Below are 12258 nucleotides of genomic sequence, written 5' to 3'. Positions count from 1 at the left end.
TTACGCCGGATGCCCTTCCTGACGCAACTCCAGCGTCACCTGGAGAAACACACACAGCCGATGGCGTTCCAAAGAGGTCTCCCATCCAAGTACTAACCAGATCCTGCACTGCTTAGCTTCTGAGATCTGATGGGATCAGGCTGACACAGCAGACCAGCTGTGCATTTTGACCCCTATGTAATTCTTCAATTGACCCCTATGTGGCCGCCTATTGAAAATTCAAGTGGCCTATCGTTTTTTCTAAAGAGTAATATCTAAGGTGTACTTTTGCCAAATTTGGTGCTTGTATCACCATTTGAAGGATTGATTCGATCCTCTGTAAATATTCTGTTATCTGCTGCACTATGTATAAATCTGCATATTCCAGGCAAAGCTGGACTATGCATCACATGCTGCCCATATTTTGATGCTATATTTGACAGGTTTGCTCGGCATATTCATTGTCAAAATGGACAGCCCCCAAAATGCAACTAGGCACTCATCAACTGTCATGTTGAGGCCTGAATTGTAAAGCATGGGTAAACGCTGCACCCACTTGTCCTGCACATCCCTTATTGCCGCAGGTTTGTCATGCTCTCGTCGGCCCTGCTTCGTTTGTTTGCCATCAAAGCGAATTACACAGGATATAACTTGGAATGTCTTCAAAGACATGGTGGCTGGAAATATTGCCCTTTCAGTCTCACCATTCCAAAGGCTTGCTGTTGCTTCATCTTTAGATGTGTGTACTCCTGCCAAAATGAGCAGGGCGATGTAGGCTTTTAAGTCAGACAACATCCAAGTCTTGCCAACTGTCCCCATACACACGCTTCCCCTCTAAATTTGTCATCCAAAGAACAACATTTTCAATTGTTGGAGTTATGAACAGCTCAAATGATGACTTGATGTCTTCAATATGGCTGACTGCATATCTTGTGGGGTCTGGTACCATTTTGATGATATTAGCAGCACCAAGTCTACCCTGCTGTTGAAGTGGGGAAAGGGACCATATTATCTTCCCATTTTTGGAAGTGATTGTGTCTGCTTGTGGTTGAGTGAAGACAGGAGGGTCAACACTGTCATTCTCATCAGATGAGAAAGCTTCAAAATCTGGGTCCTCCTCAACACAATCCTCTGTCTCAGACACATTCTCCTCCATTCCACTTTCACTGTCAAAGAACTGTTCCAAAACTTGATGCACTGTAAATCTTTTCCCAGATGACATTTTCAAAAGAGACAGAGAATGAGAAAGGGGGACGTCATGAAGATTGCAGTACTGATGGAGTACAATGAGGAATGAATTGGCTAGAGGGCTGCGGTGCAAGTTTTAATACATTTGCTCCTCCCTTATTTTGCATGGACTACCAGTGTCCTTGCAGGAAAATCCCGCTCCCCACAGTGCGGGAATTATCAGTTGTATCAGTTCTCAGGAGGTGTGAGAAGTAGACTCGTGCAGCAGATAAGTGAATATTTACTGAGGGATCCTTCAAATGGTGATGAAAGCACAAAATTTGGCACACATACTCCTTAGACATTACTCTTTTAAAAATGCCGGGTACCCAAGTGAACTTTCGATAGGCAGCCAAGAAGGGGTCAAGTGAAGTATTACACAGGGGTCAAAATTTAAAAATGCTCCAATCATATTGAAAGGTATTCCATATTATTTGTCTGATCATAAAGATTCCAAAAAGGTATAGTTTGGAATATCTGTGAATGAATGTTCTGGAGTTATGGGGTAAAAACAGCCAGAACAGTGACAAAGGTCAGTTTAAATTTGTACAGGGGTCAAAAGTTAAAGTTGCTCCAATTTTGGTAAAATGTGATGCAAATTATTAGTTGGGTGAATACGGTTTTAAAAAGGAATAGTTTGCATCATGTATCATGCTTAGTTATCATGTTACAGGGTAGCATATGTCACATGTCATAGAATCCAATGGATGCTGATATTGTTTAACCTTTACTTTGCAAACCAAGCACGCAACACAGTCAAAACTATTCCATTTATTAATCCTATTAGCTCAACCAGTAATTTGCACCACTTTTTACCAAAATTGGAGCAACTTTAACTTTTGACCCCTGTACAAATTGAAATTGATCTTTGTCACCATTCTTACTGTTTTTACCCCATAACTCCAGACCATTCATTCACAGATAGTCCAAACTATACGTTTTTGGAATCTTTATGATCAGACAAATAATATGGAATACCTTTCAATATGATTGGAGCATTTTTTAAATTTGACCCCTGTGTAATAATTCAATTGACCCCTTCTTGGCCACCTATTGAAAGTTCACGTGGGTACCCTGCATATTTAAAAGGATAATGTTTAAGGAGTATGTGTGCAAAATTTGATGCTTGCATCACCATTTGAAGCATTTTTTTCAGTTATCCGCTGCACTAGACCACACATTCATAGACACACACACATACATTCATATCCCCCCCATGTCATGTATCATCTCACAAGTATCAACTCTGCACCTGCAGGTGTGGGGATGTTATGTTTCACATGGGTCACACACACAGACAAATTTTAGACAGCTAAAAGACAGCTAAAATTGACCCAGGAGGACCACCGATGCGTGTAATATGTGTTCAGCACAATGAAAAAATGTCATTCTGAAAAATGTATGCTAAATCAAATGTACCCATTAAATTTGGCAAAGTCATGAAATATGAAGTAAAAAAGTCAAATATTTTTTAAATGATAAACATTGAATGGGGTCAAATTGACCCCAAGGATAATAGGAGGGTTAATGACAATTTACAAATATAAGTCAAAGGTTTAACAATACAATCAATGATATTCTTTATCAAAAACATATCAAAATTATAACTGTTGATTTTTTTCCTTTTAATTTATGAACTATATCAATTATTTTTCATCTGTTTCTTTAATAAACATTGAATCCAGAATTTCATTGATTGTCTTGCTGTTGTCCAACAAACACATTTACCCACATTTACAAAATAATTATTGAAATGATCTACAATAACTTTATTTTCCTTAACGATTGTGTTAGTATTTACATAAACGTAAGCTGGATAGTCTTTAACAACTTTATTCTTTTTCATAATTTCATTTCAAAAGCTTGCAAGTGCCTTCAATATTAGTTTTATTTTTTCCAATAAATCACTGTAGTACTGCTTCTTGCAAGATCTCAAAATCGTAATTTGTTTTTGTATATCTTGTATTTTCTTTCAGCTTCATTAGTTATAAATTTTATAAACTGCCTATACAATATGTTTTTCTTTATACATGCATTCAGAAACCACTTTGTGATCCAAGGTTTACCAACACTTGACACAAATGGGTGATATTTATCATATAATTTGGAAATAATAGAAATAAATTATTTATATGATTTATCTATATATATATAATTTATCAGTGTAAATATCATACCAGTTTTGATGCATTAAGGTGTAAGATTTTCAATCGTTACATCTGTTATTTTCCTTGTGAAATTATTAGTTTCATTATGTTCGTTTTTATCAACTAATGATTTCACTGCAGCAAAACCGGCAAATGATCACTAACATCACTAACATTAAATTTCCTACAGTAACATTTGTTAATATAATATCAATAAGTGTTGATGTATTCAAAGTTATCCTTGTTGAATGTGTAATCACTGGATACAATCCCATGCAAAACACAGAATTTATAAATTCTGTTATTTGTAATTGACGATGAGGTTTTAATAAATCTATATTAAAGTCTCCATAAACAAATAGAAGCTTATTACTTTTAATTGTTTTATACATTTCTATCTGTTTATCCATAATAATATCAATGTTTGATCCAGGAGCTCTATCAACATAGCTTATAATTATGTTTTTATTATTATTATTATTATTATTATTATTCACATTTAATTTCCACTGTAATACATTCCATAAGATTTTCCAAAGAAAATGTCATATTTTGAATAATTTCACTTCGATAAATTTATGTAACAAGTGCCACACCACCACCCCATTTTTTTCATCCCATTTGTAGCAAAAAAAGTCCCAAACAGGAAGTGCCAGATTTTGAGTCCACGGTGAAACAGGAAATGTCAAACACTTCCTGGATCGACACTTCCTGGATTGACAGATGAGATCTGATGGAATCTTGCAGGAATACAGTGACAAGTTCACACTGAAACAGGAAGTGCCAAATTTTGAGTCCACAGTGAGACAGGAAATGTAAAATGTCAAACATTTCCTGGATCAACACTTTCTGGATTGACAGACGATATCTCATGGAATCTCACGGGAATACAATGGCAAGTTCACACTGAAATAGGAAGTGCCAAATTTTGAGTCCACAGTGAAACAGGAAAGGTCCAATGTTGAACACTTCCTGGCATGGATGGAGCTAGAATGGAGGCCAGGGTTGCACTGGACTCCCCTGAAATCTGATTGGACACAGATGATTGACAAGTCACGGCACCCCACGTCTAGTTGAAAAGAGCTGCATTTTGAAAACAGTGACACATATTGACTGGTAGGCCCCTCCAGTACAGTAGGTGGTGCTGTGTACCACACTGTCACTCACTCGACTGTATTTTGTGCCAGAAATGTGGTTCAGGTTGTTATAAGCGGCATTTCTCCTTTAATTTGGGTTGCCTTGTATATACGTGTTTCTCCAGTGATTTTTAACCCTTTATCTACGGCGATGGCGCCCACGCCATATTTTCACATAAGCCTGTGACATCATAACGCAGGAGAAAACACGGAAGTTTCACACTAGTGCGCTGCTGATTCTCATTACCGTAAGTTCTCATGTAAGCCCTCAATCTGAAAAATTTCAACACTGACAGCAAGCCAAGAACCTGTGCTTTCCAACAGTATGTTATATGTTGCATATATTACGGTAAAGTGCGTTCGGTGACTTTTGAAACGAGGGAAAAGTATGAAAAAGAGCGCAAAAGTGACAGAAAAGTACAGAGACGGCCAGCAAACATAAATGTAGTAATTTTTGAGGAAAAGGCAGGGTGTTAGTGTCATTTGTGAAGGTGTGTGTGCGTGTTTGTGTGGGTGTGATGGCTCCATCAGCCACAAGCCACTGCCCGGTGCCAACAAGCAGTGGAAACCCACCTTGCCAGCGATTCACAAAGGGGCAGCGTTCTTGCAAGGTTTTTAAGAGGTCAACCTGCTGGATGTGCAAACTTTGTAAAATTGGCCTCTGTCTTCAGCCAGACAGAAACTGTTACAAACAGTACCACACTGACAATGGACTGATGTAGTTTAGATCTAATTTTGATTCTTGGTTATATATTTGTATATAGTTTGACACTTTATTGTTTTATTCATATTGTATAATTTTGCACAAAATGAGTGATCAAATGAGTGATTTATTACACATTTTAATAATACAGATAATAATTGATATATTTATATATAGATTTGCACTTTGTTGCTATTCATATTGTTTGGTTCTGCACTTTAAAATTGGTTACTTTCTGCATATTTTTGCCTTGTAAAATGTTTACTTTTGCACTGTTTCTGCACTGTTTCTGTGTTCTAGACACACAAAATTAATTATTTTGATTGTAAACACTTACAGCTTCCTGTTAAAAATGTGAAATCCAAACTTCCTTTACATAATCATTTTTCACTAAAAAACTGAAAAAAAAATCAAGTTTGTTTTTGTGTTTTTTCTCATTTTAAATGCTAAAACTTACAAATAATGTGTATAAATAGTTAATCAGGTGTAATATAATTGAAATTCAGGTACTCTTGGAAAACGGTACCAAAGCACACAAACATAGAACATTATTTCTTAATTTTATTGCTATAATAAAAAATTATAACCAATCGTCCATTTATAGCCTCAGTAGGTAAAGGGTTAAACAAGCAGGCAGCTGTTGATTCATGAGATATAATGTGAAGACGCTCAGGCTGAAAGAAATACAGGTAATTTACTCCTCTGTTTTGTAAAAAACCTGTGTAACCTGGACTTATTTTTAAATAATTGCTTGATGACATCGCAACTCTATCCGGTTAAGGAGACAAGGTTTCTTTCAATAACAAGAATTGTCAAAAAACTTTCTCATGTGTGGTTGCTGGAGTTGTGTGGCGATAGGAATCGCTGTTTGAATGCTTGAATAATGATGCCAGTCGCACAAAGAAATCAAATAACAGCGAAAACATGTTTTGTGCGGTGTCATAACACATCAGTCAGTCGCTCCGTGAGGCGTCATAACATCCGATCGGTTAGTGGCTTGGTGCGGGGTCATAACAGATCAATCAGTCACTCCGTGCGGCGTCATAACATCAAGCCTGGTTCACATGGCAAGATAATTAGGCCGATATCAGACCCGATCTTCCCCTTCTGACAATCTTAAGGACTCCCCGACAATAATGATGATGCTAAATATAATCTTATCAGATATTCCTGCCGTGTGTGGTGTGTTAAGAGGACGTAAGGAGCTAAATGTGACAATGCAGCCAGTCAGAAAGCGAGGTGTTTGACCTCGCTTTCTGGAATGTTCGTGTGTGAAATCTGTTTGTGTGTGTTGTTTTTACTGTGTGGCTGACACCACACACTGTACAGCTAAACCTGTCAGATCTATGATTTTTTTTTTTTTTTTATCTCCACGTGTGTGGTCTCAGGTTTTGGATACCTACAGATCATTTTAAAATCCTGCGGTCGACAACACTGTGATATAACCGGTCGCCAGTAGATGGCAGTGTTCTATGTATTTTGACTCCGGTTATATCACACGGCCTGAATCACAATTTAACTGACTTTTCAGCTTTTGGAGAAGCAACCTGAGCTTCTTATGGCATTTTTACATAAAACAAACACAATAACAACATCTATAAACCCAGAGAATATATTCACAAGAGTTTTAGGCACAATATACAAAGAGTTTAATGCTGTTGTCCGTGTGGAGCCTGATCAGAGCATCTCAAATGCATTTCTTCTGTCATGAATACCCATAATGCACTGGGCATAGCATGTCCACACTAAAACCTAAAATTAGTGCATTACTTTAAAACTAAAACATATATCTGATATTTTTATTTGATAAAACTTCAGACGTGATGTTAATTTAAATTAGTTTGGTTAAAATTTTTACCATAAGTTAAAACTGTATGCCTAGTATAGAGTGGTTTCTTCTGGAACCAGCTCTTCTCTGTTTGTAGAGGATAGAACTGCGCATCTACTACAAAAAGCTACTGTATGTCTGCAAAAATGTTAGCAGTCTAAAAATTATCAGACCAAAACTTATCGGAAAAAAAGTGGTTTGAAAATGGTTTTCAAAGTTATCTGAAAAGCTAATCCGATAATGAAAACATTATCTTTGATAAATAGCGGATTAGCAAAACTGTGCCCACCACTGCACACCAGTGACACAACTTTAGATAAATAAATCTAAAGTTATCTTCCTTAAACTCAAACTGAAAACAAATCTCTACAACCTGATATGAATTAATTAAAAATATAAAATCTAGCTTCCTGATGAAGTGGTGTAGAGGAGGATTTTCTTAAAATTACCAGATAGTTCAGCTACAATTTGCCAGAAAGTACATCTGAGATGCAAGCCAAGATTTGATGTTTTGGTGAAAGAAATGTTTGTATTTCTTCATTACTGATGTAAATAAAGTCCAAGACATATTAAGTCATATTTAGTCATATCGTGTATCATATTGATATGACAATGAGATGTGATAATTTGGCCATATTGTACAGCCCTACTGTCAACTAGCTGAAAAGTTGAATTTACATATACATTAAAAAATGCTTAAAGTGGCAGGAAGTTAAAAGGGCTGTAATTAGGGGGGTCTGGGGTCAATAATCAGGATCAATAATTAGGAACAATAACCAGGAATAATAATCAGGAACAATAACTAGGAACCATAACTCGGAACAACAATCAGGAACAATCACAACCATTGGATCCTTTGTTCAATTTGCCATGAAAAAAAAAAAGAAAATCCCAAAATCCTTCAGCAAGGTCTGTAATCCCCAAGTTGCTACCTCTATGTGTGGGTATGTGTTTTTGTGTGTGTGTATGTGCGTGCGTGCGTGTAAATCACTGTGACCATTGCTCTACAAACAGTCCATTTAGCGTTGAGCCAGATGCCGTCTTGCGGTCCACCAGAATGTACATGTCTCACCCCGTTCATATTTTTCACCTGCGTCTCGTTTGTGTGTCTTCTGTCTCCCAGAGATGAGGAAGATGATGACATCGCCCATCAGTTCTGTTGCCCCGCCTCTGAGTGCAGTAGCCCCTCCTCTAGGTAACCAGGGGCACCCACAAGCCAAGCCCTGCTGTCTACCCCATAAAGGAACAAACCCCGCCTACTTTAATATTCATCTGTGTTCAGCGTCCAATCACAAATGCAGAGAGTGGAGTAAAGGAGGAGCTTTAGCAGCATCTGACAGACTGTTCAGATCTGAAATATTATTTTTCTGCTCACCATTTTCCATAAAGATTAAAGTTCGTCCTGATTTTAGACACACACACACACAAAAGCTGCTACAAACCAACAGCCTTCATCATCACAAATGCTGCCCTAGCAAACCTTCATCAGGACTCAGTGACTTGGCTGGATTCCAGTGATGACTGCTGGACTTGATCTGAGGAAGGATGAGGTCCTCCTTTCTTCTTCTCCCACATTTGTAACTTTTCCTGTTGTCTAAGCATGAAGCCATGTCCTTGCTGCACCTGGACATGTAGAGTCCACAGTTTAGAAAGACAGACTTTGGAGAGCATTAGCTAGAGAAGAACTGTGCAGTATTTTCATCGATTTCACCGAACCCTGTGTTGGAAATATGGAGCTTCTCAGCCGGTTAGAAGGTGACAGATCGCCTCCTCCTCTGTGAAGTAGGACTTAACCTCTCTGCCAGTGGAGTTTTAAAGGTCTGGTGTTCTGCTCATCATCAGTGACCCCACATAAAAAAACATCTGGTTCTTGAACCACCTGGGGTCCATGGAACCAAGGTGACATCTTATTCAACCAGCTAATATTTCCACCAGTTTGCAGAGGAACAGTTGCAGGTGTAGAATAATAGTCCAGTTTCCACTTCAGGTCCTGCTATTTCTTGCTACAGAATAAGAAACAACATTTTGGGTTTGGATGGATTTATTTTTGGTATTTTAATGCTCATTCTTAAACCATAACTGAATCTGTTTCATGTGAATGCAATAATCACAAATCCAGGGTTCTCTGTGGGCCTGCTGTTGGTCCAACCAGGTTCTGGACCATACACTTTGGTGAGTTTGGAAGAAACATGCATAGAAAATGTTAAACAATATAATGGCAACTGTATATTTTCAGCAACGTGAATGACATCAGAGCATTGGCACTGACAGCAGAGAGTCCCGTGGTGTCGCATGCTGGTCTTTGTGTTCTGTGATTGGACAGTGGCCTGTCATAGCCATGTACAGGTCTGTAGTCCTACCGCTCATTGGTCCTATGGGTTGCTGGTCCTACAGATGTCAATGTCGTAGGACCAGTGATCCATAGGACACACAACCTGTAGGATCAATGAGCTTTAGGACCAGTGACACATAGGATCAATGAGCTGTAGGACCAACAAGCCGTAGGATCAGTGAGCTGTAGGACCAGCGAGCCATAAGATCAGTGAGCCGTATGACCAGTGACCTGCTGGCTGAATGAGCTGTAGGACCATCGAGCCGTAGGATCAATGAGCCGTAGGACCAGTGAGCTGTAGGATGAATGAGCTCTAGGACCAGTGAGCCGTAGGATCAGTGAGCTGTAGGACCAGCGAGCCATAGGATCAGTGAGCCATAGGACCAATGACCCGTAGGCTGAATGAGCTGTAGGACCAGCGAGCTGTAGGATCAATGAGTTGTAGGACCAGCGACACGTAGGCTGAATGAGCTATAGGACCAGCGACACATAGGATAAATGAGTCGTGGGACCACCGAGATGTGGGATCAGTGACCTGTGGGATCAATGAGCCCTCCCTGATTCATGGCGACACCGTTCTCATTCTATTATGTTGTAATGAAAAAGTTCTGAGGCATCACATCATATTAAACATTTCAAGTTTGAAATGTGCCAGCTTTCTCATTGGCTCTTTTCAAATGTCACCTTTATAAGAAAAGTGTTAATGATCACCAAAAGCACAAAGTTACATTGAATGTACATCTTTTGCAGTTCAATTTACCTGTGTTTTATTTGATTGGATTTTCTTTTTTAAAAGCTCATCCTCATTTGAATGGAGAGGAGTTTTACCACTGCAAATATTTCACAAAGTTTAAATATATCTGAGACATGAGCTCAAGACCAAAACTGAGAAGAGTTACTTTATCATCTTATCTCATCAATTTAGTTAAAGTAGATCTGCATTGAAATAAATGTGGTCAGATTTCAGAAAAGAAATAGCTGATATGTATTTATAAGACCCTTGTGAATGCAGTAAAGTAAATCTGTAAGCCCAAATTTGTAATTCAGCGGAGAAATATTCGTTTAAAAATGACAAATTTGCAGCTAACATTTAGCCCTCTGTGAAAACAGTTTGTACATCCGGATCATTTCCATGACGTTGGTGACAGGACGACGCGTTCCCGCCTTCAGTCCGATCCCACGTTGAAATTGATTTTATCTCTTAGTAATGTTACTGTTATACACATCCTGGTTTCAACATCCAAAAGTAAGCTGCAATGAATGTGAGATACAGCTCTGCTTGCTCAGATCCGGTGATCAGATCAGCGGTGGCATCGACAGCGGGCGACATTATTCCCCGACGCCTCACTCTCACTGCCCCCGATACGCTTACAGAGTGCATGCGCTTGTTAAATTCCACCACGGCACTCACACCCCCATGTCTGCTGTGCAGCCAGCACCACCTCTCTGTCTACTGAATGGAGTTGCAGCCAACTTGGCACAAGTCCAGAGACTACGCTCACCATTTTAATGCAGTGCACGCGGTGACACCTGTTGCTCGCAAGGACAGACTTCTTGCTGCAAAATCCGCAGCGCCGCACGTCTCGGTAATCGGACCCGCAGAGCTCCGTGGCCGCTGAGAGAGGTTTACGAGGTCTATTAGAAAAGTATCCGACCTTTTTATTTTTTTCAAAAACCATATGGATTTGAATCACGTGTGATTACATCAGACATGCTTGAACCCTCGTGGGCATGCGAGAGTTTTTTCACGCCTGTCGGTTACGTCATTCTCCTGTGGGCAGTCTTTGAGTGAGGAGTGGCCCACCCGCTCGTCAATTTTTTTCATTGTTTAGGAATGGCTCAGAGACTGTTGCTTTGTTTGATAAAATTTTTTTCAAAACTGTAAGGCACAACTGAGTGGACACCATTCAATAAATTCAGCTGGTTTTCGGTAAAAATTTTAACGGCTGATGAGAGATTTTGGTCTGGTAGTGTCGCTTTAAGGACGGTCCACGGCGCCTGACGGCGATCTGCGCTTCGAGGCGGCAGCGTCTCGCCGTTTCAAGTTGAAAACTTCCACATTTCAGGCTCTGTTGACGCAGTAAGTCGTCAGAGAACAGAGAACTTTCAGAAGAAGTCGGCATGAGGAGTTTATTCGGACATTCCATTGTTAACGGTCATTTTGTAATGAAAGAACGTGCGGGCAGAGTCGCATGTCAGGCTGGACCCGACCGCGGGGGGTCGCGGCAGGAAAAACACCTCCGTTGGAAATCTTAACGGGCAAGTTGGAACATTCCCAAGCTGTTAAACAATTTCTCAGTTACTCACTTGTTGAAAGCCATTAAAAGCCGCCTGAATTCTACAAATGGTTTTCAACACGGAGGTGTTTTTCCTGTCGCGGCGCACACAGATTTGCCGAGTCGTCACGGAAACGACTCGGCGAATTTGCGAGTACGTCTTTCATTAAAAAAATGTCCTTAAACAGTGGAATGTCCGCATAAATTCCTCATGCCGGCCTCTTCTGAATCTTCTCTATTCTCTCACGATGTCCTGGGTGAATTAAGCCTTAAATTAGGATGTTTTCAGCTCGAAACAGGCCGACGACAGCGCCTGGAAGCGCTGCAGGACGTCCCGCTCCGTGGGAAGTCCTTACACCGACAGAAACACCCCATAATCTCTCATCAGCCGTTAAACTTTTCACAGAAAACCAGCTTAATTTCTCGAATAGTGTCCACTCGGATATTCCTCACAGGTCCAGAAAAAATTTTGATAAAGCAACGTGCGCCGTCTCGAGCAACGTGTGAAACAAAGGAATTCAGCCGAGAGGGCGGGACCACATCTCACTCAAGGCCTGCCCACAGGGAAATGACGTCACCGACACGCGTGAAAAAACTCACGCATGCGCACGAGGGTTCAAGCATGATTGG

At 39.8% G+C, this 12258-nt stretch overlaps 1 protein-coding gene across 1 annotated transcript in view; it reads left to right on the top strand.

Moving 5' to 3' along the window:
• Positions 1 to 9124, top strand: part of LOC117511956 (enhancer of mRNA-decapping protein 1-like) — a 163978-nt gene extending 154854 nt beyond the window's left edge. The window contains exon 3 of the mRNA XM_034171890.1: positions 8144 to 9124. Within this exon, the coding sequence (XP_034027781.1) occupies positions 8144 to 8219 (76 nt within the window). The 3' untranslated portion in view covers positions 8220 to 9124. The remainder of the gene's footprint in view (positions 1 to 8143) is intronic.
• Positions 9125 to 12258: the final 3134 nt, after the last annotated feature.

Source organism: Thalassophryne amazonica, chromosome 6 (assembly GCF_902500255.1).
Source record: "Thalassophryne amazonica chromosome 6, fThaAma1.1, whole genome shotgun sequence".
NCBI lineage: Eukaryota > Metazoa > Chordata > Actinopteri > Batrachoidiformes > Batrachoididae > Thalassophryne > Thalassophryne amazonica.
Note: the sequence above shows the minus strand (reverse complement) of the source record. Positions and strands in the feature narration are given on the sequence as shown.